At 45.4% G+C, this 23,461-nt stretch overlaps 1 protein-coding gene and 1 long non-coding RNA gene across 7 annotated transcripts in view; one reads left to right on the forward strand and one right to left on the reverse strand.

Annotated features, from left to right (window-relative positions):
• Positions 1-3,436: 3,436 nt before the first annotated feature.
• LOC122562457 lies at positions 3,437-8,475 on the reverse strand. The gene is made up of 2 exons (XR_006315309.1): positions 8,398-8,475; positions 3,437-3,578 (listed from the first exon to the last, which is right to left on the reverse strand). It is a non-coding gene; the product is annotated as an uncharacterized LOC122562457 (long non-coding RNA).
• A 2,342-nt stretch (positions 8,476-10,817) lies between these two features.
• The window catches only part of mn1b (meningioma 1b), a 135,263-nt gene continuing 122,619 nt past the window's right edge, over positions 10,818-23,461 (forward strand). For all 6 annotated transcript variants that reach the window (XR_006315376.1, XM_043715620.1, XM_043715621.1 and 3 more), the window contains exon 1: positions 10,818-14,493. Coding sequence is in view for 5 of the 6 variants with exons in the window: in XM_043715620.1 (XP_043571555.1) it covers positions 10,824-14,493 (3,670 nt within the window). In the remaining variant the exon portion in view is untranslated. The remainder of the gene's footprint in view (positions 14,494-23,461) is intronic.

Consider the following 23,461-nt stretch of genomic DNA (forward strand, 5'->3'; position numbering starts at 1 on the left):
GCCTTGCCTTCAGTTGTTAAGGTCCCAATCTCTCGAATTCTTTCCCCATGCCTCCCCATTTCTGTATCATTCTGTCCTCTTACAAATTGTTCATTCCAACCTTCCAAGCTTTTGAAAATCGATTCTGATAGCTTCTCATGAGGCTTGATGTCAAACTTTGTTTGATAACATTCCTGTGAGGCACCTTAAAATATTTGTTATATTCAAGATGCTGTATAAATGTAAGTCATTGTTATTAAAGAATCAGAAGAGAATCCAACTGAACCACTTTCACAGGTAGCAAGTGCCAGGGTCTCCTTACAATACCTTTACCTAGGTACTCCATTCAGCGGATATAGCTACAGTTCTCTCTCTGTTTTCACATAATACAATGACCAATACATGCAGCATTGTTTTTATCAATGCAGAGTTTCAGTTGTTTGCTTATTGCTAATCTATAGCAGTGCTCCTTCTAGGTACTCCCACAAGAATTCAGATGCCTGGTGCTGGTTGTCTATTTTGGGTCTTTTGTCAATGAGGTGTCAAAATCCTGGAATTCTGGATCAAAATCCTGGAATTCCCTGCCTAAGGGCACTGAGGGTCAACCACAGCATGTGGGCTGCAGCAGTTCGAGAAGGCAGCTTACCATTACCCATTTGAGGGCAATTAGGATCGGCAATAAAAGCTGGCTCTCCAGTGACTCCTACATCCCACAGATGAATAACAAAAAAGTGACTTCCTTGCTATTTACACCTGGTCCCACAACTGACTCTATCACAAATCCTGTAGTAGCTGTGTGGTGTTGTTTAGTTTCTGGCACATCTCTTGACATTTGAACAAGGTACCTAATGGGGTTAGATGTAATACTACTTGAAGTGCAACAGCCATTCTGTTTCCACTCTAATCATGCTTCTATTTCCAGATACTTACTCAGTCACCTGATCTCTGACCAGGCATCAAGGTAGCAATGAAGATAATGAAACTCTGCAGTATATCTGGTCAGCACGGACAAGTTGGACCAAAGGGTCTGTTTCCAGTGTCCAGCTTCTTGAGAGCACATTGGATAGACTGTGGAGATTGGTGTACCCATCACTTTTGCACCCTGACCATTCACTGCAACTGGCCTTAGGATTACTGCCACTTTGAACTTGTCCACATTTGGTTCTGATGTCGCCCAATGCACCTTTTGTACATTCTTAATAAGCAGTAATCCCGATTGGAACAAGTGAGCTCTTTCATAGTGACCATCCACTCTTGTGTGGTGCTGGATGCATTCTCTAATAACTCCAGAAAATGTTGCTACCCAGATAACATTCCTCTTTTCAAATGAGGCCCTGCAAGATTTGGATCCTAAGGGGGTGTAGCGAGTAGAGTCATGGAATTGTGAATCATACAGCACGGAATCAGACCCTTCAGTCCAACTCGTTCATGCTGACCATGTTTCCCCAACTAAACTAACTGCACTTGCCTGTGTTTGGCCCATATCCCTCTAAATGCTTCTTATTCATGTACCTGTCCAAATGCCTTTGAAATGTTGTACCTGTACCTCCATCTACTACTTCTTCTAAAATAAGGACATAAGCTTGTGCTTCAGCTACCAGATCCAGTTCCTCTTCTGCCATCTTCACCAGCCCCTTGCCACACGTGGAATATGTAGTGCTCACCTTTAGCTACCTCCCAGTGTAGAGGTACCTGTATGTTGCTTTCTATGGGCAAGGTCAGTCTGCTGAATGCAGTGTGGTGCTGACTTCATGTATTGCATTGAAATTTGGAGTGGCTTCATCATAAACACCTACAGGAACTAAATAAAAATTAGAATGGCAATTCCTGAAGCAGTTTAAAAACTAGGATGCATCTTGCTGACACCATTTAGCACCTCAACAGTTCAATAGAGATGAATGATGGATGCATTCTTTCATTCTGCTGTTCAGCATTTTGAGATGGTGCCATTTCTCAGTTTGTGATATCACTTCATGTGGTTTTCTCCCTTTATCTCATTGATGTCCTCACTTGAGAACATTTTGATCATCCTTACCTCTCGTTTTAACTCATAATCCAGAGCTTATCGTCGCCTCATGAATGTTGACTCTAACTGTTCTCTGAGTTAATTAATCTACAGTGAACCTTATGAAAGGTCACGGACCTGAAACATTAACACTGATCCTCTATCCAGAGATGTTGACAGCCATGCTGAGTATTTTTAGCACTTTCTATTATTTCAAGTTTCCAGTATCTGCAATATTTTGCTGCCACCTACATACAAAACTGTTTCTCTGTAATGTACTTATAGCTCATTTCTTTTGCTTCCTATCATATGTATCCTGGGTTTAATGGTTTATGTTGAGGTAGCTGATATCTGCCAGGACACCAGTTGGAGGTATTACACTTGGTCTGAGTGAACTTGGACTCAAGAGAGCTAGCGTTCCATTAATTCTTATCTATTCATACTTGATTTCGCCGGGGGGAGCATCAATCTTGATTATAATGCCAAGCTTATGATCCACCAGGCTGCCACTATCAACTATCACTTGAGAAGGGAGGATGTTCTCAATGACCAGGAAGTCCTAAATCCAGGACTCTAGGGAATCACAGTCTAAGAGTAACGAGGAGAATCTTCTTCACTCAGAGAGTGGTGAGCGTCTGGAATTCTCTGCTACAGAAAGCAGTTGACACCAAAATATTGGATGCTTTCACGAAGGAGATATGTCTTCAGGCTAAAGGGTTCAAAGCAGGAATAGGGTGATTAACCATGATCATATTGAACGATGGAGAAGACTCAAAGGGACAAATGGTCTACTCCTGCTCCTACATTCTAGGATTCTATGTTAACAGCAAATAGGAAAGAAAGTTACACTGTGGGCGGCACAGTGGCACAGTGGGTGGCATGGTGGCACATGTGGGCGGCACGGTGGCACAGTGGTTAGCACTGCTGCCTCACAGCGCCAGAGACCCGGGTTCAATTCCCGCCTCAGGTGACTGACTGTGTGGAGTTTGCACATTCTCCCTGTGTCTGCGTGGGTTTCCTCTGGGTGCTCCGGTTTCCTCCCACAGTCCAAAGATGTGCAGGTCAGGTGAATTGGCCATGCTAAATTGCCCGTAGTGTCAGGTAAGGGGTAAATGTAGGGGTATTGGTGGGTTGTGCTTCGGCGGGTCTGTGTGGACTTGTTGGGCCGAAGGGCCTGTTTCCACACTGAAATGTAATCTGTAAATCTGTAAGTAGGAACCAGCAACCTTAAGGAAAGCAAGTGGAGAAAATAGAAATGTGAATTAATTCCAGGCTGCTTACTAATGAATTTTAACTTAAGCCTTAAGATCCAAGGGATCGAAGCCTAACTCAATACATCTTTCCTTATTTTTTGTATTCTCATGTTTAAGAATTACAAAGAAAAACAGCAAAACTTTATTTGAAATAGAAATAAATTAATTTAGTGATGCAGTCATTAAACATAAACCTTTGTTGTATAAGATTTTGCAATTTTTACCAGTGCTTTTTCTGGTCTCAATACAATGATTCTGCTGTTTTATCCATGAAAATCATAATTCAGTCGGCTTGCTGATGAGTAATCTGGATGTGGACTGGCTGCAGCAATGAGTGACATCTGCTAAGAGAAGGCAGAATGACGTCAGACACCTGGCTCTATATGAGTCTTACTCAAAACTCTGGCTCCTGTCTTGAATTCCTTACACTGTTGGGATTTTGTTTTTCTGTGTGATGATTTCTAGGGAGCTATTCTGGATGGCTTTACTTTATTGGATTTTCCAACTCGTTCTTTCCAGGGAAAGAAGTGAAACCAGTGAAATTGCACTAAACTCACTTTATGTGATATCGCAGGCATTCTGCTGCAGTATCAGGTGCTGGTATTGATGCTGCCAGTGGTCTGTGATAAATGTGAGAGACAACATACTCACGAGGATAGCAGGGTGAGTGATGTGCGTGGTCCCTTCTCACAAGGACGCTAGTGGTTCAATGTCACCACAGCAAATCTGTTTTAAAAAATCGTCATCTGTTGTTTGCTGTTTTTTAAAAGAAAACGCGCAGGCAGACACATTACGGAAAGGACACATTTGGATCTGGGTAATGGTGAGGGATGTGTGGTAATTTATACCTTATTAGTGGGATCTGAGCGTTTTAGCAGTGCAGCTCACGGCAGGGAATTTAAAAACCACGCTTAGTGTTATAATATTGCAAAGACAGTACACTGAGTTACTTACCCTTCTGTTCAACATGTAACTTTCTCTTACCAACGGGAATTAGGAAAGTGGAAACAGAGAGAGTCAATCAAATGGTTTGTCCGTGTCTCATCTGATGGCTCAGGGATGAATCCAATGCTAAGTCAAACAGAGACCAGCCAGGAGGGTATGTGGGGTACAAGAATTATTTAACATTCTCTCTGGCAAAGAAAGAAGGAAAACAGCTGTCCGAGATCGCTGTTCCATGACGCCATTTGGCGTGGACTGAATTGGGCTCAACTGTTGTGTTGAGTAGCCTCTAAATTTGTATTGGTTTAAAAAAAATCAAGCAACACTTACCGTATATAAAACACTATCCGAACAACAGTTAGCTCTTTTACTTGTGGCTGGAAGAATGTTGTGTGTGTACGACAATATTAGTTATAGCCGTGGAATGGATCATTTTAAGAAATCAGTGCATAGGGAACTAAGGTGTAGTAATCCTACACCTCGACACTCACCAGAGCTGTTTTTGAAGGGTATACAAACAATCCTTTGCATCACTTTTTCTCTAACTGACATTTCACATGATTAAATGCTTTCTCTTGTTGCATTGTTTGGCTAAAAATAGTTTACAATTGAAAACTGATATATAATTACAAATGAAGAAGGCCATTCACCCATCCTAGATACTGTTAAACTAATACCAAATTTGCCTCCTCGATTCCACTTGGACATTTATTCTACATGTTGCTCAATCTGAGCACAGAAGAATTTTCTGATACCAGTACTAAAATTCACTTTCACTGGTTTGAAACTGACACACTAGTTTCCCTGTCATTTAATATAAAATAATATTCTGGACCAAATCTCAATACACTCTGAACAATTCTAAACTCCCAGCTGTCCCTTTTTAGATTAAAAAAAATCCTACGTTTCTCCAGTCTTTCACTGATGCTGGAAAGTAGTGTCTCTGTTGCTGTAATGTGTTCTTTATTCCTTGATGACCAGAGCTTGCACCATATAACATTTGACCATCAACTGCTCTGACATACTTTGCATTGTGCTGATGATATGGTTGAAAATGTTATTGGTTTGGCTGTTTGCTTTAGTTGGACCTCTGTAGCACTGAGTGCCAAGTCTCCTGATTTGCTTTCAGATTAATCCTTAGTGACACACCTGTAAAGTTGGCACTATGTATTTTCCATCTTCTGTGAAACACTTTGACAATTCAAATTACTTCATTAAATTTATCTGCCATTGTTCCTTCTATGTCTATATTTTATCCAATCCATTCTAAAGTTCCTCTTAATTCTATTCTCCCTCCTAGTTTTCTATCATCTGCAAATTTGGCCACTTCACGTTGAGGTTCAGAATCCAGGTCATGAAACGCAAAGGCACCCAGTTCAGTACTAATCAACTTCACTCTGACATAATATGCTTATTGTTCTGTGTTATTCCTTAGCCAGTTTTTTGCAGATTCCCATGGGTAATCATGAATCCCCACTGTTTTGATGTGTTTTTTAAAAATGTAACCTATATTTCTAATTAACCTATTCAGATATGTTAATACACACCTTTGGAGCTTGTGGGACTTGAACCTGGGCTGCTTGGTGCAGGGATAGGGACACTACCACTACACAAGTTGAGAGTGGGGTGCTGGAAAAGCACAGCAGGTCAGGTAGCATCCGAGGAGCAGGAGTATCTACGTTTTGGGAAAGAGCCCTTTATCAGGAATGAGGCTTGTGATGAGGGGGTGGCGAGATAAATGGGAGGGGGGCTGGGGCTGGGGGAAAGGTAGCTGAGAGTACAATTGGTGGATGGAAGTGGGGGTAATGGTGATAGGTCGGAGGGGAGGGCAGAGGGGAGGGTGGTGGGGTTGGTTGGTGTGGGTGTTGGGAGATGTTCTCTGAAGCGCCCTACAAGTAGGCGTCCTGTCTCTCTAATGCAGAGGAGACCATATCGGGAGCAATGGAGACAATAAATGACCTGTGTGGAAGTGCAGGTAAAATTCTGATGGATGTGGAAGGCTTCTTTGGGGCCTTGGACAGAGGTGAGGGGGGAGGTGTGGGCGCAAGTTTTGCAATTCCTGTGGTGGCAGGGTTAGGTGCCGCGGGGGGAGGGTGGGTTGGTCGGGGGATGTGGACCTGACAAGTGAGTCGTGGAGGGAATGATCTTCACAGAAAGTGAATAGGGGTGGGGTGGGAAATATATTTCTGGTGGTGGGGGAAATGGCTGAGGATGATGCAATGAATATGGAGGTTTGTGGGGGTGGAATGTGAGGACAGGGGGGTTCTGCCCTTGTTGCAGTTGGTGGTGTGGGGTTCAAGGTCGGAGGTGCTGGAAGTGGACCTTATGTGCTGGAGGGCATCATTGACCATGTGGGAGGGGAAATTGCGGTCTTTGAAGAAGGAGGCCATCTGGTGTGTTCTGTGCTGGAATTGGTCCTCCTGGGAGCAGATGCGGCGGAGTTGGAGAAATTTGGAATAAGGGCTGACTTTTCACGGGAGGCAGGGTGGGAGGAGGTATAGTCCTGGTAGCTGTGGGAGTTGGTGGGTTTGTAGAAGACTTCTGTGTTAAGTCGGTCACCGGTGATGAAGATGGAGAGTTCCAGGAAGGGGAGAAAGGTGTCTGAGATGATCTAGGTGAACTTAAGGTCGGGTTGGAATGTGTTGGTAAAGTTGTGGTGCCCCTGCACCACAAGAGGGCCTGTAAAGCTGTGAAATGCACTCAAACCAGGTTGAAGTTGAATCTACAAGCTCCTGATCTCTAGTTAAATACATTATCCCTGGTCCGACCCATAATATGAACCTCCTCAAGGGCCTCAGTGAGACTTAAAGTCACAATCCCTGCTTTACAAGGGTATTAAACACTGTCCAGTAGCCACTGAACCATGGAGCAGTCCCTGTTGACTTGTTTTTTAAAGCTTTAAGTTAATAACTAATTGTTTGTCCTTGTCAAAACCTGAGTTGCCCCATCCTCAGTGGAAGAGATTGGTCAGGCACAGTATTGCCTCTATTAATATGCTGACTCCTCCTGACTAGGTCCTGCCTGTACAAATGTCCCTCAAATATACTTTGAATGATCGTGTCCATAATTTTTAAATGCGATTGAGGTATATTAACCAGTAATAACCAATGTTGTTTTATCAAGGTTGCTGTCAACATAGGGACCACATGAACCTGTTTAGAGTTTATAATCCCCGGCCGTTTTCAGTGATAGTCCCATTATATAGGTCAGTACCTCACAAGCCTCCTGCCCAGTTTGTCTGGATTCTGAAATGAATAAAATCTCTCCTTGCAGAATTGTTTATTTTAAGCTTGGCGTGTGAACCAAATAGTGAGGTATCCGTGTGGGCGGACTTAAGGGGCAGGGGTGAGGATTTGTCTTTAGAAACCGGGCACGTACAGATGTATTGCTCAGGAAATTCGACATCTAACATCACTGGCCAGCAACAGGGCAAGATCCCTGCACAGGGCTGAGCCAAGATATCACAGAACGACACCTTCAACTCGCGGCAATAAAGATGATGAAACTTCGACTTCGTAGTTGTGTCCTGACTTTCTTTTTGTCGCCATCCTAATTTTCTAAGGAAAAATATAGTGTTTGAACAAAATTATATCCTCACGCTTTCTCTGGATTGTTCAAACCATCGCCACAAGATGGCAATGTCCACGTGTACAAGCTTTCACATCTTTTCTCAAAACCACAAAGAACAAGCGCTTTGTGTGTGTGTGTGTGTGTGTGTGGGGCGGGTGAAGAGGAGGGAGGGAGAGAAAACAACGTCTGGACTCGGGCACCCAGATAAATATTATGTTCTATAATTGTTCCCTGGCGAAAGATACACACGGAAAGAAAAAAAAAACATGAAGCAGAGTAAGCAACCTCTCTGAATCTAGGTGTATTCAGAGGGGCTGAAGAGTTCAGGTAGCAGCAGCACAATACAATGTAAAATAAATAGGGATTAAAGAACTTTGATCGAAAGGAAGAGACTGTATTTCAACTTCTCAGGCTGTCTTATATTTTATTTTGTTAAAAAAATTATAACCGGTGCAGTATGCCTGGCGTGGGGAATGTACCTGTGTGTCTTTGGTTTTGCATTGTGTTGGTGGTCACCCACAAATATTATTTCATAAAATATGTTGCTTCAACCTCAGCCCCAGAGAATGTTATAAGTCGTTCCTACATGTCATTAAACTTTAAACCCGGAATATAAACGAGAAGGGGGAAATTATTCATTTCTGTTACCTTCGGAAAGGTCTCGTTCTCCTCTCCTCTCTCCGAAATCACAATGCAAATTCGTTCAAATCTCTCGCAGCCTGTCACATCCTAACTAATAATTTCAGTGTCGAAGTTCATTTCGACGCTGTTACTCAATACCTAAAAACATCACCACGCGGATGGCTCACATGAAAACTAATTACACAGAATCAATATTTAATCACCAGCTCCAGCTCCCTGGATTCCATAACAGCTAGAGCAGAGATTCTTCTTAAAAAAAATACTGCAATACATTAATCCCCCTCAGCCTCCCGGACTCGGACACTTCAAGACATTTTAACTCCCATTTCTAAACTTTCACAAAAATCGGTTTTGTTTTACAGCAGAGGTGTAACTGACTTGAAATTAACAACGCGTTGTAGAATCGACTGTGTCTTAAAAAAAACCTCCAAACGGAATAAACCTGGGAATATTTAAAATCATGACTACTGTTTAATTATATTAATAACAGGGATTATTCAACTGGGGCCGATGATTTTCGCCCTGATTTCTTGTGTGTATGTGTGTGTGTGTGTGTGAGTTCCAGATTCCCCGTTTTCTCTCTCTCTCTCTTGAGGAGGAGATTGGTTGTTGGCGAGGGAGCCTTGTCTCTCTCTCTCTCTCTGCTTGTGTCTAATTGTGGGATGAATTTCAAGCCCCGCCACCCCGCGTCCAGATCACATAAAGGTTTAACCATTTTAACTGAGATTATTGGCATAAATATTTGATAAAGTGAAGAGGAGATATTAAATTGCACTATTGATTTTAACACCAGAACAGAATTGCATTCGTTAGCCCCCCGAAGACTAATTGCGTTGTTTAAGGAGGCTTGGACTCCTTAACCATGTCATTTGAAACCTTTGTCTTTGTGATTTTTCTCTCCCCCTTTGGTTCATTTTCTTTTTGAACAACCATCAGAATGAAATGTGGACAGGAACTGGGGCAGGTTGGGGATAACTTGAACTGAACGGTGACAGTGAAGACAGGAGTGCACTGTCCGGTTCGCTATCCTCTTCATTCGGGGAAGATCGTTCTTATGAGCCCCTCGCTCAAAAAAAAACTTCAGCAAGATCCCTTTGCATTCCGACCTGCTTTAATTCACCGTTTGCACAACCAGACGAAACAGCATTGCTGCATTGCTCTGTGCTTGCAAACGAACTGTTAATTAGAGGGGAAAGGGCTCGCTAAACTCCCAGCTACGGCGAGCAGGCAAACCATTGGCTTTTCTGGGAGTTCGCTTTAACTTCCTTTGCAACCAGCAGATTTCAGAAAATACTGTTAACTTGACGGGGGACTTGTGTGGAGGATACAGCGCAGCGTGAATGCAATGGGCAAATCATTTTCTAAATGCAGTTAATTTATAAATGCTAAGCCAAGGCTTATCATTTCGAAGGGCGCTCTTTAGATCCTGCATGCACTTTGTAATGACACCCCCCCCCCTCCTCACCACCCCCCTTTTCTTGCTCGCTTCCTTTTTTTGTGTGTTTGCCTCTTTGTCTCTCTTTTTAAGGGGTTCACTTCAGTCCACCTTAACTCCAAGCCCCGCCTTCTGGCTAGGAGCATGCGTAGCAATGATTGGTGGAGGAATAATGGCTGAAATTGATTGCAGATAGCAGTATCAAACTTGTTGCTGGCTTTCCGAGGGATGAGATCAGACTGTGCTTCTCAAGTCAGCACTAGTGATCGAGACAGAGAGACGATCAGACAGCGAGAGAGCGAGAGAGAGAGAGAGACAGATCTCAGCCTAGATTCACTCTCACATGGTGCTGGATTAAAGATTTTGAGAGAGACAGAAAGAAGAGAAAAAAAAAGGAGACGAACATTTCAACTGAGAGGTTCCAGTTCCCCGGCGGTCTCAATCAGTAGATGGATGCAAGTTTGGAACCACTGTAAGCAGCAGCAGCAGCGGGTGCAGTGTCTTAACGCCCTCCCTTTTCCAGTTCTCACCCCCTTCCCCACTCCTTCCCCTCCGCTTCCCCCACCGCCTGGTTCCTGGGCACTATCGCTGGATCAAGCGAGGAACTCAGCTCCCCCCGCCTCCCCTTTCTCTTGATCGATCAGACTAGCCCCGGGGACTTCAGTTCTCCCAGCGAATTAGAGAGCGGGGGTTGGGGTGGGGGGGGGGGGGGGGGGGGGGGGGGGGGGGCATGTTTTGGGAAGGTGTTAAACAAAGAGAAAATTAAGAATTGATGACTGAACCCGAGAATTTATTTTAAAACCAAGAACTACAAAATAATGAGGACATGAAAGCTGAAATGACATTGTAGAGAGATAGAGAGTGTTTGGAATCACAATGTGAATCTGAGGGTGAGTTTCTTCTTCAATGTCTTTGACATTTTTAAACAATTCTCTTTTAGACTTGAGGTACTGAAGGGGGTGGGTGGGTGGGCTGCATTTATTTTATTTGGGAAGTTATGTACAGCCTGGATCAGTTCAGCAGGAGCGGCGGTGGCCCGGGTGGGGAGAGAAACTTCAGCCAGGCAGCAGCCCTGGCTATGTCGGCTCACTACAAAAGCCCAACTTTCCCCGGGGCCAGTGGCAGCGCAATGGACGAGCAGACCCTGGGTCCCCTGGAGCCCCCCATGCTGGGCCTGGGGATGAACCCGGCCTTGGGCGGGGAAGCGTACTCCTTCCACCCCCGAGGGGGCCACTCGGAGCTGCACCAGGCTCCGGCAGCAGCAGCGGGGGGGAGCGCGGCGGCGCCTCCTCCTGGTGGACCGCAGCAGCCGCAGGCTCCACCGCCGCCTCCTCCGGCAGCGGCAGCGCCCCCGCCCCAGCCCCAGGCCACTCACGGCTACTTCCCCGGCGGCCCCCACCCACACGGGCACCCCCACTTCGGCGGCAGCTTCTGCGGCACCGAGCCCGGCCATTCGTGCCTGCACGGGGGGCGCCTGCTGGGCACCGCCGCCGCCTACAGCGGCAACCCCCTGGCCGGGCAGCCGCACGCCTTCGGGGACACCTATGACCCACTGGGGGAGAACCAGGCTGGAGGAGGGGCAGCTGCTGCTGCTGCAGGAGGGGGGCCAGGCGAAGGCTTTGCACAGCAGGCACCACCGGTGGGGAGGTCAGGTAACCTCTCAGACTACCACCAGCACCATACCCCGTCCTCCAACCACACGCCCTGCCTCCCCCTGGACCAGTCCCCCAACCGAGCTGCTTCCTTCCACGGCCTGCCAGCCTCTTCCTCCTCCGAGGCGCATGGACTGGAACAGAGGCGCCTGCAGAGCCAGCCAGCAGTGGACTCCATGGAGTACAACTACCAGAATGAGCCCTCCGCCAGGCCCTTCGACATGCCTGTGTTCTCGCCCTCCGAGTCTGGTGCCCAGCTCCCTCACTACGGCCCGGGTAGACATGTGCCTGGGGGCAGCTTTCCTGCCAACACCACTATGCCCAGGACCCCTGGCCTGGTGAGCTTGGGCAAGGTCCACCCTCAGCAGCAGCAGCACGGGGTGTTCTATGAAAGGTTTGGGAATGCTCGGAAGATGCCCGTGGGCATGGAGTCCAGCGTGGCTGCCAGGAATCCTCTCATGCAGCAGCAGGCGGGTTTGCTCGCGCGGCAGAACTCTTGTCCCCCAGCGATACCCCGGCAGCAGCAAGCAGAGACAGGGCCTCCGACCTCCAGTCTCCAGGACAGCGGGGCAATGATGCCGAATCAGCACGCTCCTTTTGAGTACCCCATTCAAAGATTAGAGAACAGGAATATGCACCCTTACACTGACCCTATGTTCAACATTCAGCAACAGCCCAATCAGAGACTACAGCATTTTGATGCTCCGTATCTCAATGTGGCAAAGAGGCCAAGGTTTGACTTTCCAAATAACCACAACGTGGACAATTGTGCTACTTGGAGTAGCAACAGTATGCACAACGCAAGTTTGGAAAATCACTTATCACCCTCAGCATACCCTGGGCTTCCCAATGAGTTTTCACCACCTGGTCCAGAGGGCTTCCCTCCAGGACCTCCTCTGCAGCATCCAGGGACTGATCAACAGTCCCTGCAGCAGCGGCAAAACATGCTGATGATGTTCAAGCAGATGGTATCGAGGAACCAACGGCACAGGATGAGGCAGCCTGAACTTCAGCACCTCAGCCACCACGCCGATGTCAACCAAAACAGCATAGTGCACAGCGGGCAGGTGGCAAACATGTCGCAGCCTGGCTTTGAGAGGGAAAGTGGTGGGAGGATGCCCAGTTTCGATCCTCAGAATCCACAGATGGGCCAGGAAAATGCCTGGTTCCCTGGCCACCACCCATCGGGCGAAATGCTTCAGAGAAGGATGGGTGGATCCGCTGTGCCCCCTGAAGGCAGCCCCCATGAATCTGTCCAGATGAACTTACAGCAGAATGGTTCAGGCATGCTGTTCAGGCCGGGTGGGAATGGACTGGGGATGCAAGAGCCAATGAGAATGCCGGGTGACGGACATGTACAGGGTTTACACTCACCTGGGATGCATTCCCAGTTTGGCAACAGTATGGGCAATGTCGCGCAGATGCAGTCACCCAGCGGGGGCATGGGTCTCCCCAGCACGTCGACTGATCGAAGAGCCGGACCTGATTTCCAAGGTACCCCAATGGGCGGACAACCAGGCTTTCCATTTGGGGGGCCGAACCGACCCTCTAACCCACACAACAATCCCCCTGGAGTACCCCCATCGCCTGGTAACTACCCACCCCAATCTGAATACCAAACCAACCAGCGGCCCTCCATGAGCAAGATAGGGTCCCTGTCGCTGGGCTCCTTCAGCAAACCCGGTTCAAAGGATAACACCATTTATGGACAGAGTTGCTTGGCTGCCCTGTCCACGGCTTGCCAGAACATGATTGCCAGTTTGGGTGCTCCAAACCTCAATGTCACCTTTAACAAAAAGAACCAGAATGAAGGGAAACGGAAACTGAGTCAAACTGAGCAAGACAGTGTTGGGCCAAGCAGTGGGAGTGGTGGTGGGAATGTTGGTGGGCCCCCGACTGGCAGCACGGGCAATGGGCCCGAATATTTCCAAGGCAGCGCTCAGCAGAATAGTCAGATGGGGGTCTCTGGTGGTGGGAGTGGCAAGCTGGGCACGTCTACAGTGCAGAATAGCACCCAGGGGCCAAACCCGCCTTCCCAACCAGAGTGCAACCTGTCCCCAAACTATGCCTTGGAGGCCATCCCGAGTGAAGGCAAAGGACAGACTGGGCGAGGAAGAGGCCGGAGAAAACGGGATAGCGGCCACGTCAGCCCGGGGAATTTTTTTGACAAATACTCGGCTGAAAATGTGAATCCTGGGGTCAGTCCAGGGCAGCAGGGTCAGTCTAGCCACGCTGGTGACCGAGGTGGGACCCCGCAGGATAAATCCCTCACCTCCCCATCCTGGGCAAAAGGGAATGACCTCCTGCTCCCTGACCAACCTGACCTCATGTCCTCCCTGGATAGTGGAATTCAAAGTGTGACAAAATCAGATGGCAGCTCGCCTCAGGTTGACTTCTCGGACGACGTCAGCAACAACTATGGCAATGAAGACGAGGTGTCCTCGAGCTCTGACAACAACATACCCAAGGCCACCCGGTTGGTGACCAGCTCCCCCAAGCTGCAGCGAGCTGACCACGGGCTGCTCAGTGGCCAGAAACCCATGGGCCATGGCATGCTCAATGCACACCCCAACAGCAACACTACCTCCAACACGGGGCCTGGCGCCGACAGCTTCGGGCTCGGCAGCACTGGCAGTGGGCACCCGGGTACACCGGGTATGGAGCAGGTTCGCACCCCAACCAGCACATCGACCCAGGACGAGATTCACCCGCTGGAGATCCTGCAAGCACAGATTCAGCTGCAGCGGCAGCAGTTCAGCATATCTGAGGACCAGCCGCTCGCCATGAAGAACAAAAAGGCCGAGTGCCCCGGCCAGAATGGGGACACAGAACTGGCTGCTTGTAGCACGGACAATAGTAAGGCTGCCATCAGCACTATAGACATTGAATCATTGATGGCAGAGCATAACTCTACCTGGTACATGCCCAATGACAAGGCCATGATGGATCCACAGGATGAAGACAAGCAAATGGCACCGTGGGAAAAAGCCAAGTCTGCAAGTACCAACAAAGAAGGTAACTCTCTTGATTACTTTACTACATACTACACCATCACTTGCTCAGCCACCTTTTGTTTTAATGCTTTTGAGGGTCTCACCATTTTTAGTTCCAATTTGAACAGAAAAAAAAACACAATTGCAATTGCATAATTATTTCCCTATTGGAAAGATGCCTACAGGATGTTAGGGTGAGTTCTAGGTGGTAGTGGTGCTCTTAACCAGCAAGTGGCTGTGGAGAGAAAGGCAAGGTTTTCTCACATTGGTGAGGAGTGCTCACACTTTCAGGTCAAGGACAACGCTTGTAATGGTGTGAAGCCAGGGTTTTTGGTTAGGTATGCAAAACGGGGTCGTTCTAATCAATATTAATCGGGTACTTCATTAAGCAACAGCAGAAAGACCACCAGAGGGGTAGTCCAACAAAGTCACTTTTACCGAATCCTTCAGATTTGCAATCAGCGAGCGAATTTTCTCGATGAACTAAAGCCGAATGGGAATGTGTAGAGACTATTACAGATGTAGCGGTGTGAGAGGGCTCCTCCATTGTTATACCCGGGTGGCTGTGCTCGATCTCTTCATCCCCCAGCATGTGCTGTGGGCTTTCCATTCCCCCCGCCCCCCACCCCGGACTTATTTAATTAACCCTCCCACGTCTGCCCTAGTGGTTTGTGAGTCAAATTCCTGGCCAGAAGAGGATTCAGGGTCGATTCAGATTGGTCTTGAGTTTCTTGATCGATACCTCATCTCCACCTCGACTGTAATAAGTATTCATTAGAAATCCTCAGGATAGTTTCGACATGAGGCGGCGTGAGAAGCAGGGGGTGCTGCCGGGGTTCGAAGAGTCGCTGCTTATATTCCTTTAAACTGACCTAAAACAATGTTTATTCTCGGAAGAGGCGGAGGCTTTAAAACTGTTCAAGGAATTGAAGGGACAAACGAAAGAGATGCATTCAGAATTTTCCCGGGAGTTGTTCCCATTGGAATATTTTACTGACATTTTATATCACTTTCACATCTGTTTGTTACAACTTTGGTTTCTAATGGAATAAATGTTGACGGGGGGGGAGGGGCAGTGGAGTGGAAGTATATTTTGTTGGACATCAAAATTGCACTGGAGACTGACCACCTTCCAGTTTCTGAGCGAAACTACACAACAGGTTCTGACGTGCTGTTCTGCCTGCCCTGTTTAGCTTGACTTAGTTTCCAGCTCACATCTTGAGTTTGCTGTCTCTCCCCTAATCCACAGACTTGGCTCGGCCAGATATGGGGGGGGGGGGGGGGGGGGGGGGGGTTTGCTGTAGAAGTTTGGACGGCATCATTTGATAGCTGCAGTCCGAATGCCATTCTAGCTTGGGTGTGTGAGTTGTGAAAGGTAACCCTGCTGCTCGCTCCTTTGTTCTGTTTAATACCAAGCCCAGTAGGGTTGGATTTCAGAGCTGGCGTGTTTAACATGCAAGACTTGTATTGGCGAGCCCCGCATCAGCATTCTCGGAGCTTCTTGCCGGCAAGGACATACACATTGCTGTGGAGAACCTTCTTCCCATTTTTCAATGTAATTGCACAGTCTCCTTTTTGGCTTTTCTGTGTTCACAACAGTTAAGGTTCCCTGGATCAATAGCTGGTTAGCAGAATTCCTCCACAACTGCCTCTTTAGTTTAGCTGAGGAATGCATTCGAAATCAACCGCTATCGTGTGGATTTAGTGACCTGTAACATTTACTATCGATGAACTACTTTGTTGAAGTGTTCCCCAGCTTAGCACACACTCTGACACGCACACATGCCGTCAAAGCAACATCGATGTACACTCTTGACACGTAATCACAGGCACACATTCAAATCCATCCAATCACACGGATTAACCGTTACACTTGCACATTCGGACTCTGGCGGAGGTATAGCAGCGCAGGTAGAAACGTTCACACAGACACAAACATTAATTCAGAAGCGCATCTCGCCCGCACAAATGCAATGACAATGCGGCTAGCGAAACACCAGAATTCACTCTCGGATATACTCGCATATACAAGCATTCACACTTGGCTTACCCACAAGTGTTCACGCATATAGACGCACAATTCACACTCAGGTTGCACAAGTATTTACACTCTCGCAAAAACACAATCCACATTCTAGCCACGCACTGGGCTGACCCTCAGATAAACGCGCACCCACCATATCCACATTCACACCCGCTCCATACTGATCTGGGGTTTTAAAAGAACACACTCTGGACTTCCTTGGTCCAACTCTTCCACCATGTTCTCAGACTGCCATGCAGCTCAAACAGGGTCAGGTTATTGCGTTTGCAACATGATTTAAACGTTTGGCTAACTTAACGAATTTTACTTTCTAAACAAACCACTCTTAAGTTTACTGCAGTTACGGTGAGAAACTGAGTAAAATGTGCGGGTTTACAAGTGGGGGAAGATCTGAGGGGTCTTTTTCTCTGGATTAAGGATTTGAATCGAAGAAGGTGACTCTTTGGAAAGTTGATAGAAGTGAATGTACTGAATAAAAGTTGACGTCTGGGGTGGAACGCGACAACCGCGTTTGCTTGTGTCCTTTTTTTTAAAAAATAACTTATGCTTTGTGAGCAAAGAGCTTTGGGTTTTTTTTTTGTTTTAATAACAGAGGGTAATGGATGTTCAGGAAGCGATTGACATTGTCAGAAAGCAGCCAGAGGACATAACAATCGATAGCCCATTATATGGCGAGAGGTTTCCATCAGCAGAGAAACGGCCTGGAATTTACCTTCACGGCCTCAGTTTTCACTCCGGGGTCAAACCTCCTTCCCAGACACTTGGAGCAGACTGCAAGCCACTTGCACAGAACAAACCACTCTCTTATCAACATTCACACAGAAAGCGGCTTGGGGTTACATCAGCAGCAGATTCTGTCCAGAGTTCCATTTGTTTGATCCGGGACACCTTGACTGTGGTCAGATTGTCAACTCCGCCCGCCTCCCCCAAACTTCTTTCAGTCGTTCAGGCGGATTCGAGCTGCCAAATGTGGGGACAATTCACTATTTTACTAAACCGTGTGTGTGAAACCTCTTGCGGGAGAGCTGGTACTTGTGTAGGATGGGGACTGCTAGATTGGTTTTACAGACAGCATTCTTGTACACTTGGCGATAGAATTGGGAATAATTGGCGGGGGGGGGGGGGGGGGGTGGTGGTGATGAGGGGATGTTTCTGTCTGGATTCTTGCTTTGTGTAGTTGAGGAGTTGTGTTGTGTCTGGCTTCTGTACGTGGTACAATGGGAGTGAATGGACGGGCAGTCCAGCCCGCTGTGATCCTGTGCAGAAATGGGCTCCGTGTTTATCTGCACTAACTGTATGAGTTCGACATTGTCAATTCTTGTACAGTTCACTTGGAATTGGAAACGCACTTGCTGACTGCAAAGGCCAACAGCCACGGTTTGTCAGGTGGTGTAGGCTTCTGAATGTGATAGATGGCACTCGCTGAACACTGTAATGTGTTAGATTCAGTTTCACCCGCAGTGGCAGCTTCAATAACCGGATTCAATTTATTTTAAATTGTGAAGTATACTCCACTATGGTATGGTTTACTAATTGATACCATTAGTACTTTAACTCCCAGATATTCGGGCTGTGATATGTTTCAGTGGTGCGCTGTTAGATCTCATGGGCTAGTTGCAGTAACGCTGTGGGATTGTTTGGTGAGGTGTGAATTGGTTGCTCTAAAACTCGGGGTGATTTCCTAACTGAGAGTTTTGCTACGGCCAATGGAGTGAAGAGAAACACATTTGTTTCTCGGGAGCTGAAACATTCCCGGGGGGTGGTGGGGGTAACCCTAAGTACCAGACGTTTTTTTATACATGTAAAAGCTGCTAGAAGACCAGACAGTGAAGAGGAAGTGGTCTCCTGGCAAACTGATAGCAAAAACAGGAGGAAACGAATAACCGAGGGGCGCACGTGCAGACGGACGGGAAAATTAATCTTCTTCGACGCAAAACGTTTTACTTAACAATGGGGTGCTGATGTTTTGGGTTTTTGCAAACCTCCCTGGTCGTGTTAGCAAATATCGAGTAAAGAATGGGGATTAAATCAGTGGCGGGCGGGAAGGATTTAGATTTAGCACGGATGTAGAATTTCTTCCATGCACCAGAAAGGCTGGAGTGAGCCCCTTAATCAACTTTAGCTGAAAGAACCCTGGAGAATTTCCCATTGTCACTGAAGCTATTCTCCTGAATATCTTGAAGATTGACAATGGACAGGCGACTAGAAATAAAAAAAAAACTGCTGGTTCAATCTGAGATTGGGATTTGCACGAAATCTGGGCATTATGCGCTGCAGGGAAAAAAAAATACCCAAGGAGTTTTTAATCTAACCTGTAGTGAGATTGCAGAATTTCATGTGTTTGACCCTGGTCCTAGGTTAGAGAGAGAGAGCGGCGGGGGGTGGAATAAACAGTATCAAAGAACTTGCTGCGATTTGCCGCGCTCTCGGAATGATCCGGTTTAAACGGGCAGCAGAACTGGCAGTGGGTCCTTGGTGTGGACGCGGCTATCCCGCTCCAGGCAGCGCTTTGACTGGGACTGGAGGCGGCTGCTTCGCCCGGACTTCGTGCGCTCTGTGCCGCCGTGGGCGAGGCTCCTTCTCCCGTGACGCGCTGCGGATTTTCGGGTGCAAGGGATCACAGGGTTTGTGGTTTAACAGGAGTGCCTTCGCTTTCTCTTTCCGCCAAACCACTGGGGGTTACTGTCTAGAAAGGGGAGTCACTATCCTGGATTCAATTGCAAAATATCCTAAAAGAACTCAACCCCGTCTCTCTAAGGAGACTGCAATTTGAAATCTGATATGAAATGCCATTTCTTACATATTTGGTCTGTTCTTGGCTCTGTATGTGTGTATGTGAAAGACAGTGCCATAACACAGGGACTTAGTCACAGGTACTGACACTTGAATACATAGACCTACTCTTAAACGTACAAACTGTCACACACTCTCCCTTCAAGCCACACACTGACCCACCCACGCAGCTTTTATGCAGATACAGCTCACTGTGTCATTCAAATACTGCAGGCGAGAATTATTTCATGCTGGTGAAGCCAGCGTCTTGCTCCAGTCCGGTTCTGAAGTGAGCGCAAATATATTTCCTGTCAACTAGATTAACCCCACTTTTGCATTCAGTCTCCGGTGATTATTTATTCATCTGTTTTTCCTCCCATTAGTTGTGTTTTAATTTAAAACAACCTTCCTTCAGGCTCTTAATTCGATGCGATTACAATCTGTGCAAACTGCAATGTGAGTGAAAATCTAAACAACTCGAATGACTGAGACTAAGTGCAAGGAATAGCAGAATAGCGGGATTGTTTGAGTGAAAAGACAACATTGGTGAGAAAGCCAGGTTCCTGAGCGACATAGCAGTGAAATCTTTACAGCTAGCTCCACACAATTGTAATCAGTAAATAAAGATGGGAATAAACGCGTGTTCAGCTTTATATCAAAGACCTTTTCATCTATTAAAGGAGATGCCAAGTAATGGTCTGTTGGGATATTTGATTTTCTCTTCAATAAGAGACTGTTCATCTGCAGAAATTGTTTGCAGCCACTCTGGGCTTGATACAGATTTTGCTGATCGTTCCTGTCAGTGTTTGGCACTCTGTTAGATTGTCTAATTAATTTCGTTCACACTAACAGTTAATTTTAAAAGAAAAAAATGTAAAGCTCGTTGCATTAAAGTCTGCCAACTTTGAGGCATTGATGTTGCATTCAACTCATAAAGGTTTTGAATATTTCCATCACATGTTTACTGCAAGCAGAATGCGAGTCATCAATGACATTTTTCAAATAAATAAATACATACATTTGTAGTGCGATGACTCTTCTGGAGAATGAGGTGCAATGTTGGTGAATTGACTCTTTCAGCTATTATATAAGCTTCTTCCTTACTCCCTCCCTCTCTCTTATAATGTGAGTATTAAAGCAAAAATATACTGACCTATAGTTTGAGAACTTATCATCTTGGGTTCATAATATTGCAATTTTGTAGAATTCTATGTGTTGTCACTAAGATTCCACTGTCAGAAAATAGACTTGCCTTTAGTTAAGACACAGCAAAGATGGACACTTTGGCGTTAAAATTATGCACATTTGGCATCCGCATGTCATATAGTACATTTGTAGATGATTCCTTTTCTGTTGCTGAAGGCATTAACTGATTTAAAATAAATTTAGAGAAATTGAAACACCTCCACTAAAATACTGAATATGCTGTAAAAATAGTTTCATAAGGATTTAGATGGCATTCATAATCTAAATTTCATGTGCAATGTTTGTGTCCTGCTATTAACACAAAGTATTTATTTTTAAAAAGAACTGGTGGTTTCGTTTAGTCTAAATCTAGTTAAAACCCTCTTCTTCCCAATGTGATGTGCATTCCTGCCAGTCAAATACACTTCACAAACGGGCATTGTTGGTGGTGAGTTTGAAATGGAACAGCGTAGTTACTTGAAAAAAAATGTCCATAGGTTTAATTGATTAACCTAGCTAGACATTTTACAATATTCTTTCATTTACTTTTCTGGAAACATATCCATTGTTTATCCTGTTTGCTTCACTCTCATTCCATGAGAATTCAATCTAAAAATCAAATAACCTATATGTAGAAAAATATTGTTGGAATTTCTTCTTATTCCTAGCCTTCCCTTTTTTTTATCACTGTAAAAAGAGTCTCATTTCTTTTTCAGCAACAATCGTCTAGTTCCATGTAAACAAGTGATTAATTAAACTTTTGTGAACACTTTACTAGTGACAATTTTTAAAATTTCCCTTTGGAGGATTGAAGCATAGAATTTTACACATCAGAAGGAAGGCCATCTGAAGGTTACCAATCTAAAAAAAACTTTAATTCCATTTGCCCAACATTTCCAAACTTGAGGTGATTCATCTCAATGCTTGATATAAATCAGAGTGAGTGTGAAGAACATTTTGAGGTTAAAAAACATTTTGAGGTGCCATGCTGTCCAGCAGTGCAATGCTTTCACACACTGTTATCCTATGCACCAGAGTTCCACCTCTGCCTCCCATTTCTGACACTACCCACCCTAATTCCACATCTTCAGGAAAACATGGAAGGATTTACTTTGTTGAATGTGATCAGAGGAAAACTGAAGATGCATTGGTTTACCTGTTACAATTCAAAATAGCATAGTCAACACATCTCTTTATATTATATATTTTAAATTTATAGCTTTTTTAATACAAACTTAAAATAGGCCTGCTAGACTAAGTACAATTTTAAATGTCATTCTCGTCACCACCCTTATATTGGTGACGTGGTGCTGATAATTTCACCTCTGTGAGAGCTGTATTTCTGGGACTGGATATCTTGTTTCAGTCTTAGTTGAGGAAGACTGCAGTGAAGGTGTTAATTACTCCTTCCATAAATAGCCCACTTATTACAAATCCAATTAAAGTAGAGCTTTATTAGGTATTATCTGGAAACTAATTCATATTTAGCTTTTTTTAAAAAAATTGATCTTATGTTCCAAACCATAACAATGAAGAGGTTCTACCTGTACTTTTCAACATAGTGCAGTCAAACATCATGGAAAGATGAGGTGGGACAGATTCTTTAAATGACTTCATGTGTTGAGCTTAAATCTGGCTTTGAAAGACATTAGAAATGTCCTTTGGGTTCATTCTGGGAACTGGCTGAACTGAATAAAGTAAATCCAACGTTCAATGTTGTCAGTGGTGAGGGAGCTGCGTGGTTCCTGGGTTGGTGAAAGGCTACATTTTGCCTTGACACCAGGTCAGGTTGGGCATACGGTCCAGAAAATGCCTGCACATTTGATGGGTAGAAGACTGCCTGTGACACCTTCCTTATCTTTCACACCCACAATCAGATAGCCTGCGAAAAGTCACTGCTTTGATTCACATATACAGAGTAGACATTTGGCTGAGATGCTTGAAAGATCTTGACATTATATTGAAAGTCAGTGCCTTAAGAAGAAGCCGAAAAACATTATTCTGGGCATAAAGAAAATTAATTATGCTTCATTTATTAGACTAGAAAGAAAATAGTTACTTATTTTACTGAGAGCACGAGTTGTCAGTTTCCATGGCCATTGCAAATTTTAGGACATTTGTATGCTATTGTCTTAATAATATGAGTGTAACCTTGAGGACATCAGTCGGTTTCATTGGTAATTTCTGTAGGAAGTTGTAGAAATGGATCAGAAAGTCAGCATCAATGTGTGTTTTGGTGTAAGGAGTGCCCAATGCTTTGGAGGAGGGTTAATTTTTCAGCCTCTGATAGTGCCTTGTTAATCTGGTGTTTTTCAACTTCTTTCTCTGTAGCCTGCAGAGAGGATCACCTGCCTCATTTTCCTCCTAGATTTCAATGAAACTACATTGGATGGTTTCAATAAAAGGGTGATTACTCAGCAACGCCAGTCATGACTCAGGGTTGAAACACAGTCCTTGACCGTTCTTTTAAGGGTATGCCAGTCCAGGTTTTCTAGTCAACATTATTTTAATACCCTCTGGACCCAATGTATTTTAATTAACAACCTGCCGATGTTAAAATAACAATTCTTTGAAAAATCTAGGATTGTCATTCCTTTAATGAACACAATCAGAACTGTTAAAGACACTGCCAGTCTTACTACAAATGTAACAGGTCCTTTTACAGACACTGTTAGTTCTGTCATGGACCTTGGCATCATATTATAGATACAGCCGGCTTTCTTACAGACACTATCAACTATGGCATAAACACTTGTGAAGCATGTTACAAATACAGTCGGTCTTTTTATGGGCACCATTCATCATAAAAGGAATCCAGTAAATTCTCATACAACTGTTTGTCCCTGGATGGAATTTGTCAGTCGTATCATGAATACAGGCAATCCCATTACAGGCAACATCAGTCATATTGTAGTATAGCCAGTCCTATTAAAGCTACTAAAACAGAAATTTCTGGAGAAACTCAGCAAGTCTGGCAGCATCTGTAGGG

The sequence above is a fragment of the Chiloscyllium plagiosum genome, chromosome 25 (genome assembly GCF_004010195.1).
Source record: "Chiloscyllium plagiosum isolate BGI_BamShark_2017 chromosome 25, ASM401019v2, whole genome shotgun sequence".
Lineage (NCBI taxonomy): Eukaryota > Metazoa > Chordata > Chondrichthyes > Orectolobiformes > Hemiscylliidae > Chiloscyllium > Chiloscyllium plagiosum.